Source organism: Somniosus microcephalus, unplaced genomic scaffold (genome assembly GCF_052327205.1).
Source record: "Somniosus microcephalus isolate GS21.2 unplaced genomic scaffold, FLI_Smic_1.0 unresolved_chr2, whole genome shotgun sequence".
NCBI classification, from domain to species: domain Eukaryota; kingdom Metazoa; phylum Chordata; class Chondrichthyes; order Squaliformes; family Somniosidae; genus Somniosus; species Somniosus microcephalus.
This window is the reverse complement of record NW_028225180.1, coordinates 16,478,737-16,499,105: the sequence shown is the minus strand read 5'-3', so window position 1 is coordinate 16,499,105 and position 20,369 is coordinate 16,478,737. Positions and strand designations below refer to the sequence as shown.

Sequence of the window (20,369 nt, the reverse complement as noted above, 5' to 3'; positions counted from 1 at the left end):
GCAAGTCTTTCGTCAGAATCCTAGAGTCTCACGGCGCATGAGGAGGCCACTCGGCCCATCGTGCAGTGCCGGCTCTTTGAAAGATTCGATCCGATTCGTCCCTCACTCCCCTCCCTCCCCGCTCTTACCCCATCGCCCTGCCAATTTTCCTCTTCAAGTATTTATCAAATTCCCTTTTGAAAGTTCCTGTTGAATCTGCTCCCACCGCCCTTTCAGGCAGCGCATTCCAGATCACAACAACTCGCTGCGTAAAAACATTTCTCCTCATCTCCCCCTCTGGTTCTTTGGCCGATTATCTTCACTCTGTGTCCTCTGGTTATCGACCCTCCTGCCACTGGAAACAATTCCTCCTTATTTACTCCATCAAACCCTTTAGGATTTTGAACACCCCTATTAAGTCTCCCCTTAACCTTCTCTGCTCTAAGGAGGATAATATCTCTCCCTCCCTCCCCCTCTCTCTCTCCCTCTCTCTCTTCCTCCCTCCCTCCCTCTCTCCCTCCCTCCCTCTCTCCCTCTCCCCTCACCCTCTCTCTCTCCCTCTCTCCCTCTCTCTCCCCCCTCACACTCTCTCTCTCTCTCTCTCTCTCTCTCTCTCTCTCTCTCCTTCCTCTCTCCCTCCCTCTCCCTCTCTCCTTGCTTCCCTCTCTGATGAATGCTGATGTCAGTCCGGGGACGGGATGCTGCTCCACTTACCTGCATGGCCAGCCCAGTGCTGTACAGATTCCCGATGGTCCCCAGATCTGTCTTGGCACAGTACAGTTGCAAGGTCAGCTTGATCAAGGCGTTCCTGATCAACTCCTGCGACTTGTAGTGTCCCTGCTGGAGACAGCTGAAGGCCAGGGCAGCAATAGCAACCGTGTCTAGTGGAGAGACAGACTGGTTAAAGGGGACGCCCAGCCCGTGTCTAGTGGAGAGACAGCCTGGTTAAAGGGAACGCCCAGCCCGTGTCTAGTGGAGAGACAGCCTGAGTCAAGGCTAGCTTTTTCTCTGGGTGAATCTATCCATCCATCTATCATTCTACATATTATTCTATCTGTCTGTCTTGCCAGTCATCTCTCAATCTAACTTTCTCTCTGTCTGTCTGTCTGTCTCTCTCTCTCTCTCTCTCTGTCCCCCTGTCCGTCCCCCTCTCTCTGTCTCTCTCCGTCTCTGTCTCTCTCTCTCTGTCCCTCTGTCTGTCCCTCTCTCTGTGTCTCACTCTCTCTCTCTCCGTCTCTGTCTCTCTCTCTCTGTCCGTCCCCCTCTCTGTGTCTCACTCCGTCTCTGTCTCTCTCTCTCTCTGTCCCCCTGTCCGTCCCCCTCTCTGTGTCTCACTCCGTCTCTCTCTCTCTCTCTCTCTGTCCCTCTGTCTGTCCCTCTGTGTCTCGCTCTCTCTCTGTGTCTCACTCCGTCTCTCTCTCTCTCTGTCCCTCTCTCTGTGTCTCACTCCGTCTCTCTCTCTCTCTGTCCCTCTCTCTGTGTCTCACTCCGTCTCTCTCTCTCTCTGTCCCTCTCTCTGTGTCTCACTCTGTCTCTCTCTCTCTCTGTCCCTCTCTCTGTGTCTCACTCCATCTCTCTCTCTCTCTGTCCCTCTCTCTGTGTCTCACTCTGTCTCTCTCTCTCTCTGTCCCTCTCTCTGTGTCTCACTCCGTCTCTCTCTCTCTCTGTCCCTCTCTCTGTGTCTCACTCCGTCTCTCTCTCTCTCTGTCCCTCTCTCTGTGTCTCACTCCGTCTCTCTCTCTCTGTGTCCCTCTCTCTGTGTCTCACTCTGTCTCTCTCTCTCTCTGTCCCTCTCTCTGTGTCTCACTCCATCTCTCTCTCTTTCCCTCTGTCCCTCTGTGTCTCGCTCTCTCTCTGTCTCTCTCCGTCTCTGTCTCTCTCCATCCCTCTGTCTGTCTGTCCATCTCTCTCTCTCTCTCTCTGTCTCTCTGTCTGTCTGTCCATCTCTCTCTCTCTCTCCGTCCCTCTGTCTGTCTGTCCATCTCTCTCTCTCTCTCTCTGTCTCTCTGTCTGTCTGTCCATCTCTCTCCGTCCCTCTGTCTGTCTGTCCATCTCTCTCTCTCTGTCTGTCGGTCAGTCTTGCTGTCTCCTTCTCCCTCTCTCCCTCCCTGTCTCTCCACCTCTCCATCTATGTATTGCTCTCTATAGTCCTCTGTTTCTCCTTCCCTCCCTCCCTCCACCTCCCTCCCTCCCTCCCTCCCCCCTCTCTCTCTCCATCTGACAACCCAGATGTGCTCTACTCACCCACTGAGAGCTCGTGTCCAAACGTGAATCCGTCGTTCATTGCGGCCCAGGCGAAAATTTTGACATCAGTCTTGCTGATCCTGGATTCCTGCTTACAGAGCCCCAGCAGAGCCAGGCCCACCTGGTAGTAGGTAGTGAGAGGGTATCCGTTATGTTCTGGGAGTGGAGGGAGGGAGGGAAATAACGTTAGGTCCCTGGTTTTCAGATCGAGAAACGCCGGGGATTGTTGGTTGAACGCCACTAAGCCATCCTTTTGCAAACACCACTCCATGATGCCTCCCACGCTACCTCACAACCCCTTCCTCAGCAGTGGGACTGGGCTTCATCATTACATAGGATCACACAGCGCAGAAGGAGGCCACTCGGCCCCTCGAGCCTGTGCCGGCTCTTTGAAAGATTCGATCCAATTAGTCCCACACACTTCCCGCCTGCTCTTTCCCCCACAGCCCTGCAACTTTTTCCTCTTCCAGTATTTCTCCAATTCCCCTTTTGAAAGTTCCTATTGAATCTGCTCCCACCGCCCTTTCAGGCAGCGCATTCCAGATCACAACAACTCACTGCGTTAAAGCATTTCTCCTCATCTCCCCCTCTGGTTCTTTTGCCAATTCTTATCAAGACAGAGGTCGATACATTTTGGGGAGCAAAGGGAATTAAGGGATATGGGGATAGAGCGGAAAGGTGGAATGGAGGCTTGAAGAGCCAATGGTCTACTCCTGCTCCGACTTCTTATGTTTTTCAATCTGTGTCCTCTGGTTACCGACCCTCCTGCCACTGGAAACAGTTTCTCCTTATTTACTCTATCAAAACTCTTTAGTATTTTGAACATCTCCATTAAATCTCCTCTTTACCTTCTCTGCTCTAAGGAGAACAATCCCAGCTTCTCCAGTCTCTCCACATCACTGAAGTCCCTCATCCCTGGCACCATTCTGGTCAATCTCCCCTTAACCTTCTCTGCTCTAAGGAGAAAAATCCCAGCTTCTCCAGTCTCTCCACATCACTGAAGTCCCTCATCCCTGGCACCATTCTGGTCAATCTCCCCTTAACCTTCTCTGCTCCAAGGAGAACAATCCCAGCTTCTCCAGACTCTCCATGTAACTGAAGTCCCTCATCCCTGGTACCATTCGGGTCAATCTCCCCTTAACCGTCTCTGCTCTAAGGAGAACAATTCCAGCTTCTCCAGTCTCTCCACGTACCTGAAGTCCCTCATCCCTGGGACCATTCTGGTCAATCTCCCCTTAACCTTCTCTGCTCTAAGGAGAACAATCCCAGCTTCTCCAGTCTCTCCACATCACTGAAGTCCCTCATCCCTGGTACCACTCGGGTCAATCTCCCCTTAACCGTCTCTGCTCTAAGGAGAACAACCCCAGCTTCTCCAGTCTCTCCACATCACTGAAGTCCCTCATCCCTAGTACCATTCGGGTCAATCTCCCCTTAACCGTCTCTGCTCTAAGGAGAACAATTCCAGCTTCTCCAGTCTCTCCACGTACCTGAAGTCCCTCATCCCCTGGTACCATTCTGGTCAATCTCCTCTGCACCCTCTCCAAGGCCTTAACATCCTCATGAACCAGGTACACACTGGCATGTATTCTGAATAAAGTGATCCAAGTGTCTAAACTGACCTTAGCTTGAAGATCACCTCTGGTTCAATAGGTCCCAGCGGTACATTAAACTGACATAAAATTCTCTGCCCAAGGAGGCACAGGTTAAGAACATAATAAATAGGAGCAGGAGTCGGGCATTCGGCCCCTCGAGCCTGCTCCGCCATTCAATAAGATCATGGCTGATCTTTGACCTCAACTCCACTTTCCCGCCCAATCTCCATCTCCCTTGATTCCCCTAGAGTCCAAAATTCTAGCGATCTCAACCTTGAATATACTCAAAGACTCAGCATCCACAGCCCTCTGGGGCAGAGAATTCCAAAGATTCACAACCCTCTGAGTGAAGAAATTCCTCCTCATCTCGGTCTTAAATGGCCGACCCCTTATCCTGAGACTGTGCCCCCTGGTTCTAGACTCTCCAGCCAGGGGGAAACAGCCTCTCAGCATCTACCCTGTCAATCCCCTTCAGAATCTTGTATGTTTCAATGAGATCACCTCTCATTCTTCTAAACTCCAGAGAGTATCGGCCCAATCTACCATCATAGGACAGCCCTCTCATCCCAGGTTAAAAGTTTCAAGGGTTCAAGGAGGAGGCCATTCAGCCCCTTGAGCCTGTGCCGCCATTCAATGAGATCATGGCTGATCTGCGACCTAACTCCATAGACCCACCTTTGCCCTCAGGTCCCTTAATACTTTCGGTTAACAAAAATCTATCAATCTCAGTGTGGTGATTATTCTCTATGTTTAGTAAGAAGTATTGTGATTGGTTGTTTGTTTCCTGCCTTGGGATATATGCTGTAATCTCATTGGTAGTTGATGTCATGTGATTTGTGGTGGCCATCTTAAATTCAGTTCTTTCCAGCCTTTAGTTGGGACTGGGTGTTGAAGATGTGCTGCAGGATTTTTAAGTTAATAAAGCCTAGATTAGAAAGGCAAATCTATTCTTTATTTCAATTTATTAACTTTATGTCAGAATGGAGTGATATCTTCAACCAGAACAATTCAATGCTGACCCTAATTCTACAGGAGTGGATGATAAATGGAAACATTGGTATTGCACATTTAAAAACCTTTTGGGCGTGTTGGATCAAGAGTCTCTAAATAAGCTGAATATGCTGATCAACTACATTGCTCCGGATGTGTATAAGTATATTTTGGACTGTAAAACTTACGAAGTGGCTATTTCTACATTGGAAAAGATTTTTGTTAAACCAAAGAATGAGGTATTTGCACGTCACCTTCTATCTGCCCGTAGGCAGCAGGTGGGAGAATCTTTGGATACTTATTTACAAGCACTTCGGTGCCTTAGTGTTAACTGTAATTATAAGGCCATGACGGCTGAAGAATATAAGGAAGAATCGGTACGGGATGCTTTTATTAATGGATTACTGTCTAGATCAATTCATCAGCGGTTGTTAGAAAATAAGACTTTGGATCTTAAGAGTGCTTTTGAGCAAGCTTCTACATTGGATGTGGCTCAGAGAAGTTCGGATTCTTATGCTCCTTTTAATCAGCCTGTGACTGTGGTTTCGGCAGTTCCGGATGAAAAGGAATTATGTGGACTTAATAGGAGTGGTTTACTAGATTCTGAAACAGTTTCTACTTCAGCGGCTGTTGCCTCTAGGATTCAGAAGTGTTATTTTTGTGGGAACGTCCGGCACCCTCGTCTGAAGTGTCCTGCTCGGGAGGCTGTGTGTAGTAAATGCGGCAAGAGAGGTCATTACGCACGTGTGTGTAAATCATCAGGTTCAATTACCTCCTCTGTGACTATTCAGCCTTTAGATAGGGTGTTTATTGCATCAATTTCTGCTGCATTTGCTCATGGCCTAAACAAAGCTATAGTTACGGCCCAAGTTAATGGGTTGGAAGTGAAGGCCCTTATAGATACGGGCAGTACCGAGAGTTTTATAAGTCTTCAGTTTGCAAAGGAGAAGCATTTGAAAATTTCGCCTGTTTCCTATCAGGTGTGTATGGCTCAGACGACTCTCACTTCACAAGTAGCTGGTTGTTGCCGTGTGAAATTGATTCTTCTAGGTAATACATATACTGATATATGCCTATCTGTTTTGCCTAATCTCTGTGCGGATATTTTGATTGGTCATGATGTGCTTCAGTTACATGAGTCTCTTAGTCTTTCATTTGGAGGGACTAAGCCACCTTTATCTATTTGTGGATTAACCTCTTTATCCATTTCTCCATTATCACTTTTTTCCAATTTGATGCCGGATTGTAAGCCAATTGCTACCAAGTCAAGAAGGTATAGCAGTCAGGATAGAGAATTTATTAATTCTGAAGTTCAACGTCTCTTATTGGAAGGAATCATTGAACCTAGTTGTTCACCTTGGCGGGCACAGGTAGTTGTCACGATTAATGAGAGACATAAGAAACGAATGGTGATAGACTATTCCCAAACTATTAATAGGTATACTCAATTAGATGCGTACCCTTTGCCTAAGATTGATGAGCTTATCAATAAAGTATCTCAGTATAAGGTTTTTAGCACTATTGACCTAAAGAGTGCTTATCATCAGATTCCTATTGTTAAGAAGGATCAACCATATACGGCCCTTGAGGCTGGTGGAAAGCTGTATCAGTTTTGCCGAATACCATTTGGTGTTACTAATGGTGTTGCTTGTTTTCCACGGGCAATGGATGCTTTTATAAGTGATAACTCTCTCTCTGACACCTTTTCATACTTAGATGACATCACGGTGTGTGGCAAATCAAGGGTGGAGCATGATTCTAATTTAGAAAGATTCCTTCAAGCTGCGGAAAAAGTTAGTTTAACTTTCAATAAAGAGAAGTGTACCTTTTCGACCACTGAGGTAAATCTACTGGGGTACATTATCTCGGGAAACAAGATTAAACCAGACCCAGAACGTCTGCGACCATTGATTGATTTACCTTGTCCTACTAATTCTAAGGCTTTGGAACGAGTTGTTGGACTGTTTTCTTACTATTCTAATTGGATTGCAAATTTTTCACAGAAGATCCGGCCTCTTATTCGGGTTACGACATATCCTCTATCATGGGAGGCCAGGACGTGTTTTGATAATTTTAAAAAGGATATCCTTGGAGCAGTTATGCATTCTATTGATGAGTAGGTTCCTTTTGTGATTGAGACGGACGCTTCTGATTTTGCAATTGGGGCTACTCTGAACCAAAATGGAAGACCTGTGGCCTTTTTCTCACGTACCTTGAACAATAGTGAAAAAAGGCATTCTTCAATAGAGAAAGAGGCGTATGCAATAGTAGAAGCACTGCGTAAATGGAGGCATTATTTATCGGGGCAACATTTTACGTTGGTAACTGATCAAAAGTCTGTGTCCTTTATGTTTGATGTCAAACATTTTGGAAAGATTAAGAATGATAAAATAATGAGGTGGAGGATTGAGTTGGCATGTTACCATTTTGATATAATTTATCGTCCGGGGAAGGATAACGTTGCTGCTGATGCGCTGTCGAGGGCTTATTGTTCTGTGATTCACGGAGATACGCTTATTAATCTTCATAATGCTTTGTGCCATCCTGGCGTTACGAGGATGATACACTTCGTACGCAGTAAGAATTTGCCCTTTTCAGTTGAAGACGTCAAGCGGATGACTTCATCATGTTCTATCTGTGCTCGGCGTAAACTGAATTTCTTTAAGCCTCAACGAGCTCATCTTATAAAGGCTACTTCTCCTTTTGAACGTTTGAGCGTCGATTTCAAGGGGCCTCTTCCTTCAACTACTCAAAACCGATATATATTTACTGTTGTGGATGAGTTTTCAAGGTTTCCTTTTGCTTTTCCTTGCGCAGATGTATCAGCTGCTACAGTTATCAAATGTCTGACTCAACTTTTTGTCATCTTTGGGATGCCTGCGTATATCCATTCGGATCAGGGAAGTTCTTTTATGTCTTCCCAGTTGAAGGAATACCTTCAGAGTCGGGGAATTTCTACTAGCAGAACTACCCCGTATAATCCCCAGGGTAATGGACAGTGCGAACGATACAATGGGGTGATCTGGAAGGCAGTTATGTTGGCTTTGACATCCCGGAACCTTAAGAATACACAGTGGGAAATGGTACTGCCTGATGCCCTGCATTCCATTAGATCATTGCTTTCAACGGCTACTAATGTGACCCCCCATGAAAGGCTCTTTAACTATCCGTGGAGATCTACTATGGGATATTCGGTACCTTCATGGCTTACTATGCCGGGACCTGTGCTGCTTCGACGCCATGTTAGATTGTCAAAATATGATCCTTTAGTGGAGGAGGTGGAGCTGTTGGAGGCAAATTCCCAATATGCTCATATTCGATTCCAAGATGGGAAAGAAAGTACCGTTTCAATTAAAGACTTGGCTCCTTGTGGTGGCCAGCCCTCTTCTGAGGATATTAACAATAGTCATGATTCAGATAATGTGGATGTTGTTACAGATACTACGAATATTTCCAATCCGACTGCAGATAATTATACTTCTATTAGTCAGCCCTCGATGGATGTTCATGACCATCCCAGTTTACCTCCTGATGGGATTTCTAATCCGGAAACCGTTGAAAATCGGGATATGGATAGCCTTCCTGCAGAAGATACTTCTGTGTCTCCTGGTGTGGGAGGGCAAGGAATTTCACCAAGGTTAAGAAGGTCGACATGAACAAGATATCCGGTCGACCGATTGAAAATGGACTTTTAAATTGATAGTAATGTTTTAAAATTGTTGAAATATTATATTATATTGTTTTAGTTGAGAGATACTTAATACTTATGTGCAATGTTACTATTTGTTGTTGCTCACTTAGTATTGTGTCATGTTGAATAGTTTTATTTTGTCTGTGCATAGTTTTAGTTGTAAATAATTAACTATAAATTGTAAAGGTTATTTAGGTTGGAGTATATTTTAAAAGGAGGGGTGAATGTGGTGATTATTCTCTATGTTTAGTAAGAAGTATTGTGATTGGTTGTTTGTTTCCTGCCTTGGGATATATGCTGTAATCTCATTGGTAGTTGATGTCATGTGATTTGTGGTGGCCATCTTAAATTCAGTTCTTTCTAGCCTTTAGTTGGGACTGGGTGTTGAAGATGTGCTACAGGATTTTTAAGTTAATAAAGCCTAGATTAGAAAGGCAAATCTATTCTTTATTTCACTCAGCTTTAAAATTAACAATTGATCTAGCATCAATTGCTGCTTGCGGAAGAGAGTTCCAAACTTCTACCACCCTTTGTGTGTAGAAGTGTTTCCCAAAGGCTGGGTATTCTGCGGCGAGTGTCTCACCACCTGACTCCCCAAAGCCTTTCCACCATCTACAAGGCACAAGTAAGGAGTGTGCTGGAATACTCTCCACTTGCCTGGATGAGTGCAGCTCCAACAACACGCAAGAAGCTCGACACCACCCAGGACAAAGCAGCCCGATTGATTGGCACCCCATCCATCACCTTAAACATTCACTTCCTCCACCACCGGCGCACCGTGGCTGCAGTGTGGACCATCTACAAGATGCACTGCGGCGATGTGGTAAACCACTGTTTGTATTCCACTGTGTACATGCCTGGACATGCCTCGGCTGACTCCTCCCACAAGTCCTAGTATAAAGGTGACTGCTCCCCAGCCCTTTGTATTTCTGGACCGGTCGACCGCTCGAGGCAGACCTTCATTCTTTTGTTAATAAAAGCCTTTAGTTACTCTCTTAACTCTCAGTCTTTTATGAGTAATTGATAGCGCATCAATTTTATTAACAACATTTTTATAATGGAGAAGATCCTCACACCAGCATGCCTGGACTTAGATCATCGGGAGGCGGACTCATCCACCAAGTTTACTCACTGGCTTAAGTGTTTCGAAAAATTCCTGACCGCCTCCGCAGCAATCAAATCGGACGAGGACAAACTGGATGTCCTGACCTCCAAAGTGAACCACCGAGTGTACTCGGTCATCCAAGACGCGACCTCGTACACGGATGCTATCAAGCTCCTCAAGGACCAGTACACGCGCCCAGTGAATGAAGTGTACGCCAGGCACCTTCTGGGGAGTCGTAAACAACAACCTGGGGAATCGACCGTGGAATACCTTCAGACACTGTCTGTGCTTGGCCGGGCCTGTGGTTGTAAGGATGTAAAGGCCGCCGTGTACACAGAGGAACTTATCCGGGACGCTTTTGTAGCGGGCCATAGATCCAATTACACCCGACAGCGACTGTTGGAGCAGAGTGACCTCGACCTCAACAAGGCCTCTGAACTCACACTATCATTGGATGCAGCCTACCGGGGCATGGATGCCTACTCCTCTGCACCGTGGACGCCGCGGGGAATGACAGCCTGGGACACGGTAGGACCGCCTCATAGCGCCGTGCCACCCCAGCCACACCCCAGCAACGGCCCAACTACCGCAGCAGTGTCCCAAGGCCAGACAGCAGTGCCCCAAGGCCAGAAATGCTACTTCTGTGGCCAGGCAAAACACCCCAGAGCGCGCTGCCCGGCGAAAAATGCGATCTGCTCGGGCTGCGGGAAGAAGGGACACTACGCGAACGTCTGCAGGGCCAAAGCCACCCCGAACCCCAGCAGCGCCGCGTGTGGGCCATGCGGGCCGCCATCTTGGGCCTCCCCGGCCATGTGCGAACCACCGGTACAGCAGCCATTTTGGACGCCTCCAGCCACATGGGGATCATGGACGCCGCCATCTTGGACGACAGCCGGAACGCAGCAGGCCCCCAACACCGCCTCATCTGATACCCACAGCGACACACCGACCCCTACGCTGGCATCCGTTACACTGGACCAAGCGAGACCGCACCAGCTGGCCAGTTCCACAATGGACATTAAGGTAAATGGTCACGATACAATCTGCCTTTTTGACTCTGGGAGCAAGGAGAGCTTCATCCACCCCGACACGGTGCGGCGTTGCTCTCTCCCAGTCCTGCCTGCGCACCAGCGGATTTCTATGGCCTCCGAGTCCCAGTCGGCGGACATCGGCGGCTACTGCGTAGTGACACACGTAGTAGACGGGACCGTGTACGATCATTTTAAACTTCTGGTCCTGCCCGACCTCTGCGCTGCCGTCCTGCTGGGGTTAGATTTTCAGTGCCACCTTAAAAGTGTTACGATGGCGTACGGTGGACCCCTACCCCCACTCACAGTCCGCAGCCAGCAGCTCCCAAATTGCCCGCCGCGCACCAGGTGCAACCTCTCCACACTCAGAGTCACCCCCCCCCCACTGTTTGCTAACCTCACCCCCGACTGTAAGCCCATCGCCACAAAGAGCAGGCGATACAGTGCCGGGGACAGGGTTTTCATTAAAACCAAAGTGGAGCGGCTCCTGAAGGAAGGGATTATTGAGGGCAGCACCAGCCCCTGACGAGCCCAGGTTGTGGTCGTTAAAACCGGCGAGAAGCAGCGCCTGGTCATCGACTACAGCCAGACAATAAATCGCTACACCCTGCTGGACGCCTACCCACTCCCCCGCATAGCTGATATGGTCAACCAGATCGCGCAGTACCGCGTCTTCTCGACCATTGACCTGAAATCAGCGTACCACCAGCTCCCTATCCGCTCTGAGGACCGCCAGTATACTGCCTTTGAGGCAAACGGCCGCCTCTACCACTTCCTTAGGGTTCCCTTTGGCGTCACCAATGGGGTCTCCGTCTTCCAAAGGGAGATGGACCGGATGGTAGATCAAAATGCGTTGCAGGCCACTTTCCCATATCCGGACAATGTGACCATCTGCGGCCATGACTTGCAGGACCATGACGCAAACCTCGAAAAATTCCTCCGCACCGCCCAACTCCTGAACCTGACATATAACAAGGAGAAGTGCATATTCCGCACAAACCGCCTCGCCATCCTTGGCTGTGTTGTGGAACACGGAGTCATCGGCCCCAACCCCGACCGGATGCGTCCCCTTATGGAACTCCCACTGCCCCACTGCCTCAAGGCCCTGAAGAGGTGCCTAGGGTTTTTCTCCTATTATGCCCAGTGGGTCCCCTACTATGCGGACAAGGCCCATCCGCTGATCAAGTCCACCTCTTTTCCCTTGACGGCAGAGGCCCGCTTAGCCTTCCACCGTATCAAGGAGGACATTGCCAAAGCCACCATGCACGCAGTGGACGAATCCATCCCCTTCCAGGTGGAAAGCGACGCGTCCGACTTTGCCCTGGCCGCTACCCTCAATCAGGCGGGGAGACCCGTGGCCTTCTTTTCACGAACCCTCCAAGGCCCGGAGACCAGACACTCCGCTGTTGAGAAGGAGGCCCAGGCGATTGTGGAGGCTGTGCGTCATTGGAGGCACTACCTGGCCGGAAAACGGTTTACCCTGCTCACTGACCAACGTTCAGTTGCTTTCATGTTTAACAACAAGCAGAGGGGCAAAATCAAAAATGACAAGATCTTGAGGTGGAGAATCGAACTTTCCACCTACAATTACGAGATCTTGTACCGGCCCGGGAAGCTCAATGAACCCCCGGATGCGCTATCGCGTGGCACCTGCGCCAGCGCGCAGATCGATAGACTGCGGGCCCTCCACAATGACCTCTGCCACCCGGGGGTCACCAGGTTCTTCCACTTCATCAAGGCCCGCAACCTGCCTTACTCTATTGAGGAGGTCAGGACCATGACCAGGAACTGCCAAGTCTGCGCTGAGTGCAAACCGCACTTTTATAGACCAGACAGGGCCCACCTGATAAAAGCCACTCACCCCTTCGAGCGCCTGAGCGTTGATTTTAAAGGGCCTCTCCCCTCCTCCGACCGCAATGTGTACTTCCTCAATATTATTGATGAGTACTCCCGTTTCCCGTTCGCCATCCCCTGCCCGGACATGACCAGTGCCACGGTCATTAAATGTCTGAACGACCTCTTCACCCTGTTCGGTTTTCCCAGCTATATCCATAGCGACCGGGGCTCATCGTCTATGAGCGACGAACTCCGTCAGTACCTGCTAACTAGGGGTATTGCCACAAGCAGGACCACCAGTTACAACCCCCGGGGGAACGGACAGGTGGAAAGAGAAAATGCGACAGTTTGGAAGGCCGCCCTGCTAGCCTTAAAGTCTAGGGGCCTTCCAACCTCCCGCTGGCAGGATGTGCTCCCCGATGCGCTCCACTCTATTTGGTCACTGCTCTGCACTGCCACTAACGCCACCCCTCATGAGAAAATGTTTGTCTTCCCAAGGAAGTCCACATCGGGGACATCGCTACCGCCATGGCTGACGTCCCCAGGGCCGGTCCTACTGAGAAGGCACGTGAGGACCCATAAAACGGACGCCCTGGTCGAGAGGGTCGACCTCCTCCACGCCAATCCCCAGTATGCTTACATTGCATACCCGGACGGGCGGGAGGACACAGTCTCCATAAGAGACCTTGCACCCTCGGGGGCCACAGTAACCCACTACTCACTACCACCCCCCCCCACGATCCGATATCCAGCCCCAGCAGACGGCAGGCCTGGGCCCCGCGACCCGCTCGACATCTACGAGGACGACACGCCTGTGCCACAGCCCACGCAGGACTCGACGCCGGAAGCTCCACTACCCCTGCCATCGCCACGCCGATCACAGCGGCAGACAAGACCTCCGGAGAGACTCCAATACACTAACTTTTAATACACTTCACCCCGCCGGACTCAATTTTAAACAAGGGGTGAATGTGGTAAACCACTGTTTGTATTCCACTGTGTACATGCCTGGACATGCCTCGGCTGACTCCTCCCACAAGTCCTAGTATAAAGGTGACTGCTCCCCAGCCCTTTGTATTTCTGGACCGGTCGACCACTCGAGGCAGACCTTCATTCTTTTGTTAATAAAAGCCTTTAGTTACTCTCTTAACTCTCAGTCATTTATGAGTAATTGATAGCGCATCAGGCGACTCGCCAAGGCTTCTTCGGCAGCACCTCCCAAACCCGCGACCTCTTCCACCTAGAAGGACAAGGGCAGCAGGCGCATGGGAACACCACCTCCTCTAAGATTCTCAAGTCATCCATCCAAGGAATACCACCCTAGTTAGTGACATAAGAAAACTACTAGGCACTTGGTCTAAGTGTAAAACAAAGCTTTAATCAACTGTTTTACAACATGGAGGTCTAGTTGTGTCCTTCATTAGTTCCTGTTAAATAATGTCCTGAGCAAGCTGGGCCCATGCCCGAGTATTTATACTCTCCCTGGACAGCGCCACTGGCTGATTGGGCAAAAGCATGGCAGATGCAATATAACGTGGATAAATGTGAGGTTATCCACTTTGGTGTCAAAAACAGGAAGGCAGATTATTATCTGAATGGCAATAGATTGGGAGAAGGGGAAGTGCAATGAGACCTGGGTGTCCTTGTGCACCAGTCGCTGAAGGTAAGCATGCAGGTGCAGCAGGCGGTTAAGAATGCAAATGGTATGTTGGCCTTCGTAGCGAGAGGGTTCGAGTACAGCAGCAGGGATGTCTTGCTGCAGTTGTACAGGGCCTTGGTGAGGCCACATCTTGAGTATTGTGTGCAGTTTTGGTCGCCTTATCTGAGGAAGGATGTTCTTGCCAAGGAAGGAGTTCAGCGAAGATTCACCAGGCTGATACCTGGGATGGCAGGAATGACGTATGAGGAGAGATTGGGTCGATTGGGCTTGTACTCGCTGGAGTTTAGAAGAATGAGAGGGGATCTCATTGAAACTTATAAAATTCTGACAGGACTGGACAGACTAGATGCAGGAAGGATGTTCCCGATGGTCGGGGAGTCCAGAACCAGGGGTCACTGTCTAAGGATAAGGGGTAAGCCATTTAGGACAGAGATGAGGAGGAATTGCTTCACCCAGAGAGTGGTGAACCTGTGGAATTCTCTACCACAGAAGGCAGTAGAGGCCAATTTATTAAATATATTCAAGAAGGAGTTGGATATATTTCTTAAGGCTAAAGGGATCAAGGGATATGGGGAGAAGGCAGGGACGGGGTACTGAATTTGGATGATCAGCCATGATCGCATTGAATGGCGGAACAGGCTCGAGGGGCCGAATGGCCGACTCCTGCTCCTATCTTCTATGTTTCTATGTTACCAGCAGGCCACCCAGTATCATTTCATAAGTCATTTGCACATGAATGAGAAGAGTCATGCCAGTTTGCGCACTCTCTCCTCGTCTTTTAACCCAGGGAACCCAGGTATCCTTCCGGTAAATGCACTCTCTCCAAGGCCAATACATCCTTCCTAAGGCGTGGTGCCCAGAGATGAACATAGCACTCCAGGTGCGGTCTAAATGGCCTCCACCTGTTCCTATGTTTCTAACCCTTTCCCTTCCACCCACTCCTCTCTCCCGTTACTTACCGATGCTCCTTATCTCCCTCCCGAGTTGGATAGACAGCAGTGTCTCCAGGTCGCTGGCTGGGGCGTCGGTCATCAGCTGGGTCGAGTTTTCGCAACAGGAGATCAAAGCCAGAACGTACAGGCCGAGCATCCCGCTGGAGAATGTCGCCCCTGTGTGGGAGGGAACGCAAAAAAGAACCAAGGTGTGAATGAATGAAATCAGGAGCCCACGGGCACTAAAGTGGGCATTCCTTCGAGGAGATAATTACTGCCCCTCCAACAGTGCAGTGCTCTCTCAGTACTGCCTCTCCTACAGTGCAGCGCTCCATCAGTACTGCCCCTCCAACAGTGCAGCACTCCCTCAGTACTGCCCCTCCGACAGTGCAGCGCTCCATCAGTACTGCCCCTCCGACAGTGCGGCGCTCCCTCAGTACTGCCCCTCCGACAGTGCGGCGCGACCTCAGTACTGCCCCTCCGACAGTGCGGCGCTCCCTCAGTACTGCCTCTCCTACAGTGCAGCACTCCCTCAGTACTGCCCCTCCAACAGTGCAGCACTCCCTCAGTACTGCCCCTCCGACAGTGCGGCGCTCCCTCAGTACTGCCTCTCCTACAGTGCGGCGCTCCCTCAGTACTGCCTCTCCTACAGTGCAGCGCTCCGTCAGTACTGCCCCTCCAACAGTGCAGCACTCCCTCAGTACTGCCCCTCCGACAGTGTGGTGCGACCTCAGTACTGCCCCTCCGACAGTGCGGCGCTCCCTCAGTACTGCCTCTCCTACAGTGCAGCGCTCCGTCAGTACTGCCCCTCCAACAGTGCAGCACTCCCTCAGTACTGCCCCTCCGACAGTGCGGCGCGACCTCAGTACTGCCCCTCCGACAGTGCGGCGCTACCTCAGTACTGCCCCTCCGACAGTGCGGCGCTCCCTCAGTACTGCCCCTCCGACAGTGCCCGTCCCCTGGTTATATATAAATGAAATGAAAATGATAAATGCATTTATAATTAAAGGTATATAATTGAGCCTCGTTGCACTGAAAGCCCTGCCCTTATCCCAGTGGATATTCGAGAGGTGAAAAATCTCCTGAGTCTCACCATTGTGGATTGCTTCCTCCTTCAGACGACCGAGAAACTTTTGTACAATGACGGAGAATCGTTCATCTGCTAAACGAAGGGCGATTAGAGCACTTGGGCTTAGGACCTTGGAATTGACAGAGTTTTCCAGGACCTTTACGAGCTCGTCGATGCCCGGCCGCAGGTTTTCTGGGACACCTTTGTAGCGGGAAAAAAGCGAATTGAAAAAATAACAGATTTTCTCCTTTCACAAGGCAACAGTTTATTGCCTGCTCTCGTCCTTACCTCTCCCCCCATTGTCCGGCTAATACTTTCCCATTCAAGTATTTCTCCAATTCCCCTTTTGAAAGTTCCTATTGAATCCGCTCCCACCGCCCTTTCAGGCAGCGCATTCCAGATCACAACAACTCGCTGCATAAAAGCATTTCTCCTCATCTCCCCTCTGGTTCTTTGGCCGATTATCTTCAACCTGTGTCCTCTGGTTACCGACCCTCCTGCCACTGGAAACAGTTTCTCCTTATTTACTCTATCAAAACCCTTCATCATTTTGAAGCCCTCTATTAAATCTCCCCTTAACCTTCTCTGCTCTAAGGAGAACAATCCCAGCTTCTCCAGTCTCTCCACATAACTGAAGTCCCTCATCCCTGGTACCATTCTGGTCAATCTCCCCTTAACCTTCTCTGCTCTAAGGAGAACAATCTCAGCTTCTCCAGTCTCTCCACGTAACTGAAGTCCCTCATCCCTGATACCATTCTAGTAAATCTCCCCTTAACCTTCTCTGCTCCAAGGAGAACAATCCCAGCTTCTCCAGTCTCTCCACCTAACTGAAGTCCCTCATCCCTGGTACCATTCTGGTCAATCTCCCCTGAACCTTCTCTGCTCTAAGGAGAACAACGCCAGCTTCTCCAGTCTCTCCACGTAACTGAAGTCCCTCATCCCTGGTACCATTCTGGTCAATCTCCCCTTAACCTTCTCTGCTCTAAGGAGAACAATCTCAGCTTCTCCAGTCTCTCCACGTAACTGAAGTCCCTCATCCCTGGTACCATTCTGGTCAATCTCCCCTTAACCTTCTCTGCTCTAAGGAGAACAACGCCAGCTTCTCCAGTCTCTCCGCGTAACTGAAGTCCCTCATCCCTGGTACCATTCTGGTCAATCTCCCCTTAACCTTCTCTGCTCTAAGGAGAACAATCTCAGCTTCTCCAGTCTCTCCACATAACTGAACTTCATCCCTGGTACCATTCTGGTCAATCTCCCCTTAACCATCTCTGCTCTAAGGAGAACAATCCCAGCTTCTCCAGTCTCTCCACGTAACTGAAGTCCCTCATCCCTGGTACCATTCTGGTCAATCTCCCCTTAACCTTCTCTGCTCTAAGGAGAACAATCCCAGCTTCTCCAGTCTCTCCACGTAACTGAAGTCCCTCATCCCTGGTACCATTCTGGTCAATCTCCCCTTAACCTTCTCTGCTCTAAGGAGAACAATCTCAGCTTCTCCAGTCTCTCCACATAACTGAAGTCCCTCATCCCTGGTACCATTCTGGTCAATCTCCCCTTAACCTTCTCTGCTCTAAGGAGAACAATCTCAGCTTCTCCAGTCTCTCCACGTAACTGAAGTCCCTCATCCCTGGTACCATTCTGGTCAATCTCCCCTTAACCTTCTCTGCTCTAAGGAGAACAACGCCAGCTTCTCCAGTCTCTCCACGTAACTGAAGTCCCTCATCCCTGGTACCATTCTGGTCAATCTCCCCTTAACCTTCTCTGCTCTAAGGAGAACAATCTCAGCTTCTCCAGTCTCTCCACGTAACTGAACTTCATCCCTGGTACCATTCTGGTCAATCTCCCCTTAACCATCTCTGCTCTAAGGAGAACAATCCCAGCTTCTCCAGACTCTCCACGTAACTGAAGTCCCTCATCCCTGGTACCATTCTGGTCAATCTCCCCTTAACCTTCTCTGCTCTAAGGAGAACAATCCCAGCTTCTCCAGTCTCTCCACATAACTGAAGTCCCTCATCCCCAGTACCATTCTGGGCAATCTCCTCTTAACCATCTCTGCTCTAAGGAGAACAATCCCAGCTTCTCCAGTCTCTCCACGTAACTGAAGTCCCTCATCCCTGGTACCATTCTGGTCAATCTCCTCTTAACCTTCTCTGCTCTAAGGAGAACAATCCCAGCTTCTCCAGTCTCTCCACGTAACTGAAGTCCCTCATCCCTGGTACCATTCTGGTCAATCTCCTCTTAACCATCTCTGCTCTAAGGAGAACAGTCCCAGCTTCTCCAGTCTCTCCATGCAACTGAAGTCCCTCATCCCTGGTACCATTCTGGTCTGTCGCCCCTTAACCATCTCTGCTCTAAGGAGAACAATCCCAGCTTCTCCAAGTCTCTCCACGTAACTGAAGTCCCTCATCCCTGGTACCATTCTGGTCTGTCTCCCCTTAACCTTCTCTGCTCTAAGGAGAACAATCCCAGTTTCTCCAAGTCTCTCCACGTAACTGAAGTCCCTCATCCCCTGGTACCATTCTGGTCAATCTCCCCATAACCTTCTCTGCTCTAAGGAGAACAATCCCAGCTTCTCCAGTCTCTCTATGTAACTGATGTCCCTCATCCCTGGTACCATTCTGGTCAATCTCCCCTTAACCTTCTCTGCTATAAGGAGAACAATCCCAGCTTCTCCAGTCTCTCCACGTAACTGAAGTCCCTCATCCCTCTTTGAAAGTCGCCGACTTGCAGACTTTTTCTTTCCTGTCCCACTCGACGCAAGCCTCAATTGCGATGCAACAGTGACTTACCGTGGAGGCTGTAAGGGATGACAGCCAAGATCAGGAAGAGGGGCACCAAGAGAGTCATCTTTGCTTCGCGCCTGACTGCGACCACAAAGGGCTCCTTCCGTGCGAGACGTAGAGGGTAGCTGCATATAAACACGAAGTGGGGTGGGGTTGGGTGGGGAACACACAGAGGGTACGATAAGAACACACTTGTGCATCTTATCCATAGCTACGTGCCGAGCTAATTTTGGAAGCAAATATTGACCGAGAATCTTGAGACGTGACCTCCAGCAAGGGCACTTGATGACTTAGAGAGGACTCCCATTTATACAACAACAAGTGGATTTATATAGCGCCGTTAGCATAGCAAAAAACGTTCCAAGGTGATTCTCAGGAGCGAAAATCAGACAAAATTTGACACCGAGACACAAAAGGAGATATTCGGACAGGTGACCAAAAGCTTGGTCAAAGAGGGAAGAAAGATAGACTTGCATTTATATAGCACCTTTCACGAACACCAAACATTCAAAGTGCTTGACAGTCAATGAATTACTTTTTGAAGTGCAGTCACTGTTGTAAAGTAAGTTTTAAGGACGGCCTTAACAGAGGGGAGAGAGAGGAATTCCAGAGCTTAGTGTCCAGAGAGCTCAAAGCCACTAATGGTGGAGCGATGGAAATCAAGGGAAGCGCAAGAAGCCAGAATTGGAGGAGCGCGAGAGATCTCTGAGGGTTGTAGGGCTGGAGGAGGTTACACAGATAGGGAGGGTTGCAGGGGCTGGAGGAGGTTACACAGATAGGGAGGGTTGTAGTGGCTGGAGGAGGTTACAGAGATAGGGAGGGTTGTAGGGGCTGGAGGAGGTTACACAGATAGGGAGGGGTGTAGGGGCTGGAGGAGGTTACAGAGATAGCAAGGGATTTAGGGGCTGGAGGAGGCTACAGAGATAGGGAGGGTGGTAGGGGCTGGAGGAGGTTACAGAGATAGGGAGGGGTGTAGGGGCAGAGGAGGTTACAGAGATAGGGAGGGATGTAGGGGCTGGAGGAAGTTACCGAGATAGCAAGGGTTGCAGGGCTGAAGGAGATAGGGCGAGTGGTAGGGGCTGGAAGAAGTTACAGAGATAGGGAGGGCTGGAGGGGCTGAAGGAGGTTACAGAGATAGGGAGGGTTGTAGGGGCTGGAGGAGTTTACAGAGATAGGGGGGTTGTAGGGACTGGAGGAGGTTACAGAGATAGGAAGGTTTTTGTGGGCTGGAGGAGGTTACAGAGAATAGGGAGGGTTGTAGGGGCTGGAGGAGATTACAGAGATAGGGAGGGTTGTAGTGGCTGGAGGAGGTTACAGAGATAGGGAGGGTTGTAGGCGCTGGAGCAGGTTTCAGAGATAGGGAGGGTTTAGGGGCTGGAGGAGGTTACAGAGATGGGGAGGGTTGTAAGGCTGGAAGAGGTTACAAAGATAGGGAGGGTTTTGGGGCTGGAGGAGGTTACAGG

At 49.8% G+C, this 20,369-nt stretch overlaps 1 protein-coding gene across 1 annotated transcript in view; it reads right to left on the bottom strand.

Moving 5' to 3' along the window:
- Positions 1-18,970, bottom strand: part of LOC147092194 (cobalamin binding intrinsic factor-like) — a 69,237-nt gene extending 50,267 nt beyond the window's left edge. Inside the window, exons 1-5 of the mRNA XM_085975564.1 lie at positions 18,913-18,970; positions 16,151-16,327; positions 15,085-15,234; positions 2,224-2,379; positions 694-860 (exon numbers count right to left, since the gene is read on the bottom strand). Coding sequence (XP_085831690.1) covers positions 694-860; positions 2,224-2,379; positions 15,085-15,234; positions 16,151-16,327; positions 18,913-18,970 — 708 coding nt within the window. The remainder of the gene's footprint in view (positions 1-693; positions 861-2,223; positions 2,380-15,084; positions 15,235-16,150; positions 16,328-18,912) is intronic.
- Positions 18,971-20,369: the final 1,399 nt, after the last annotated feature.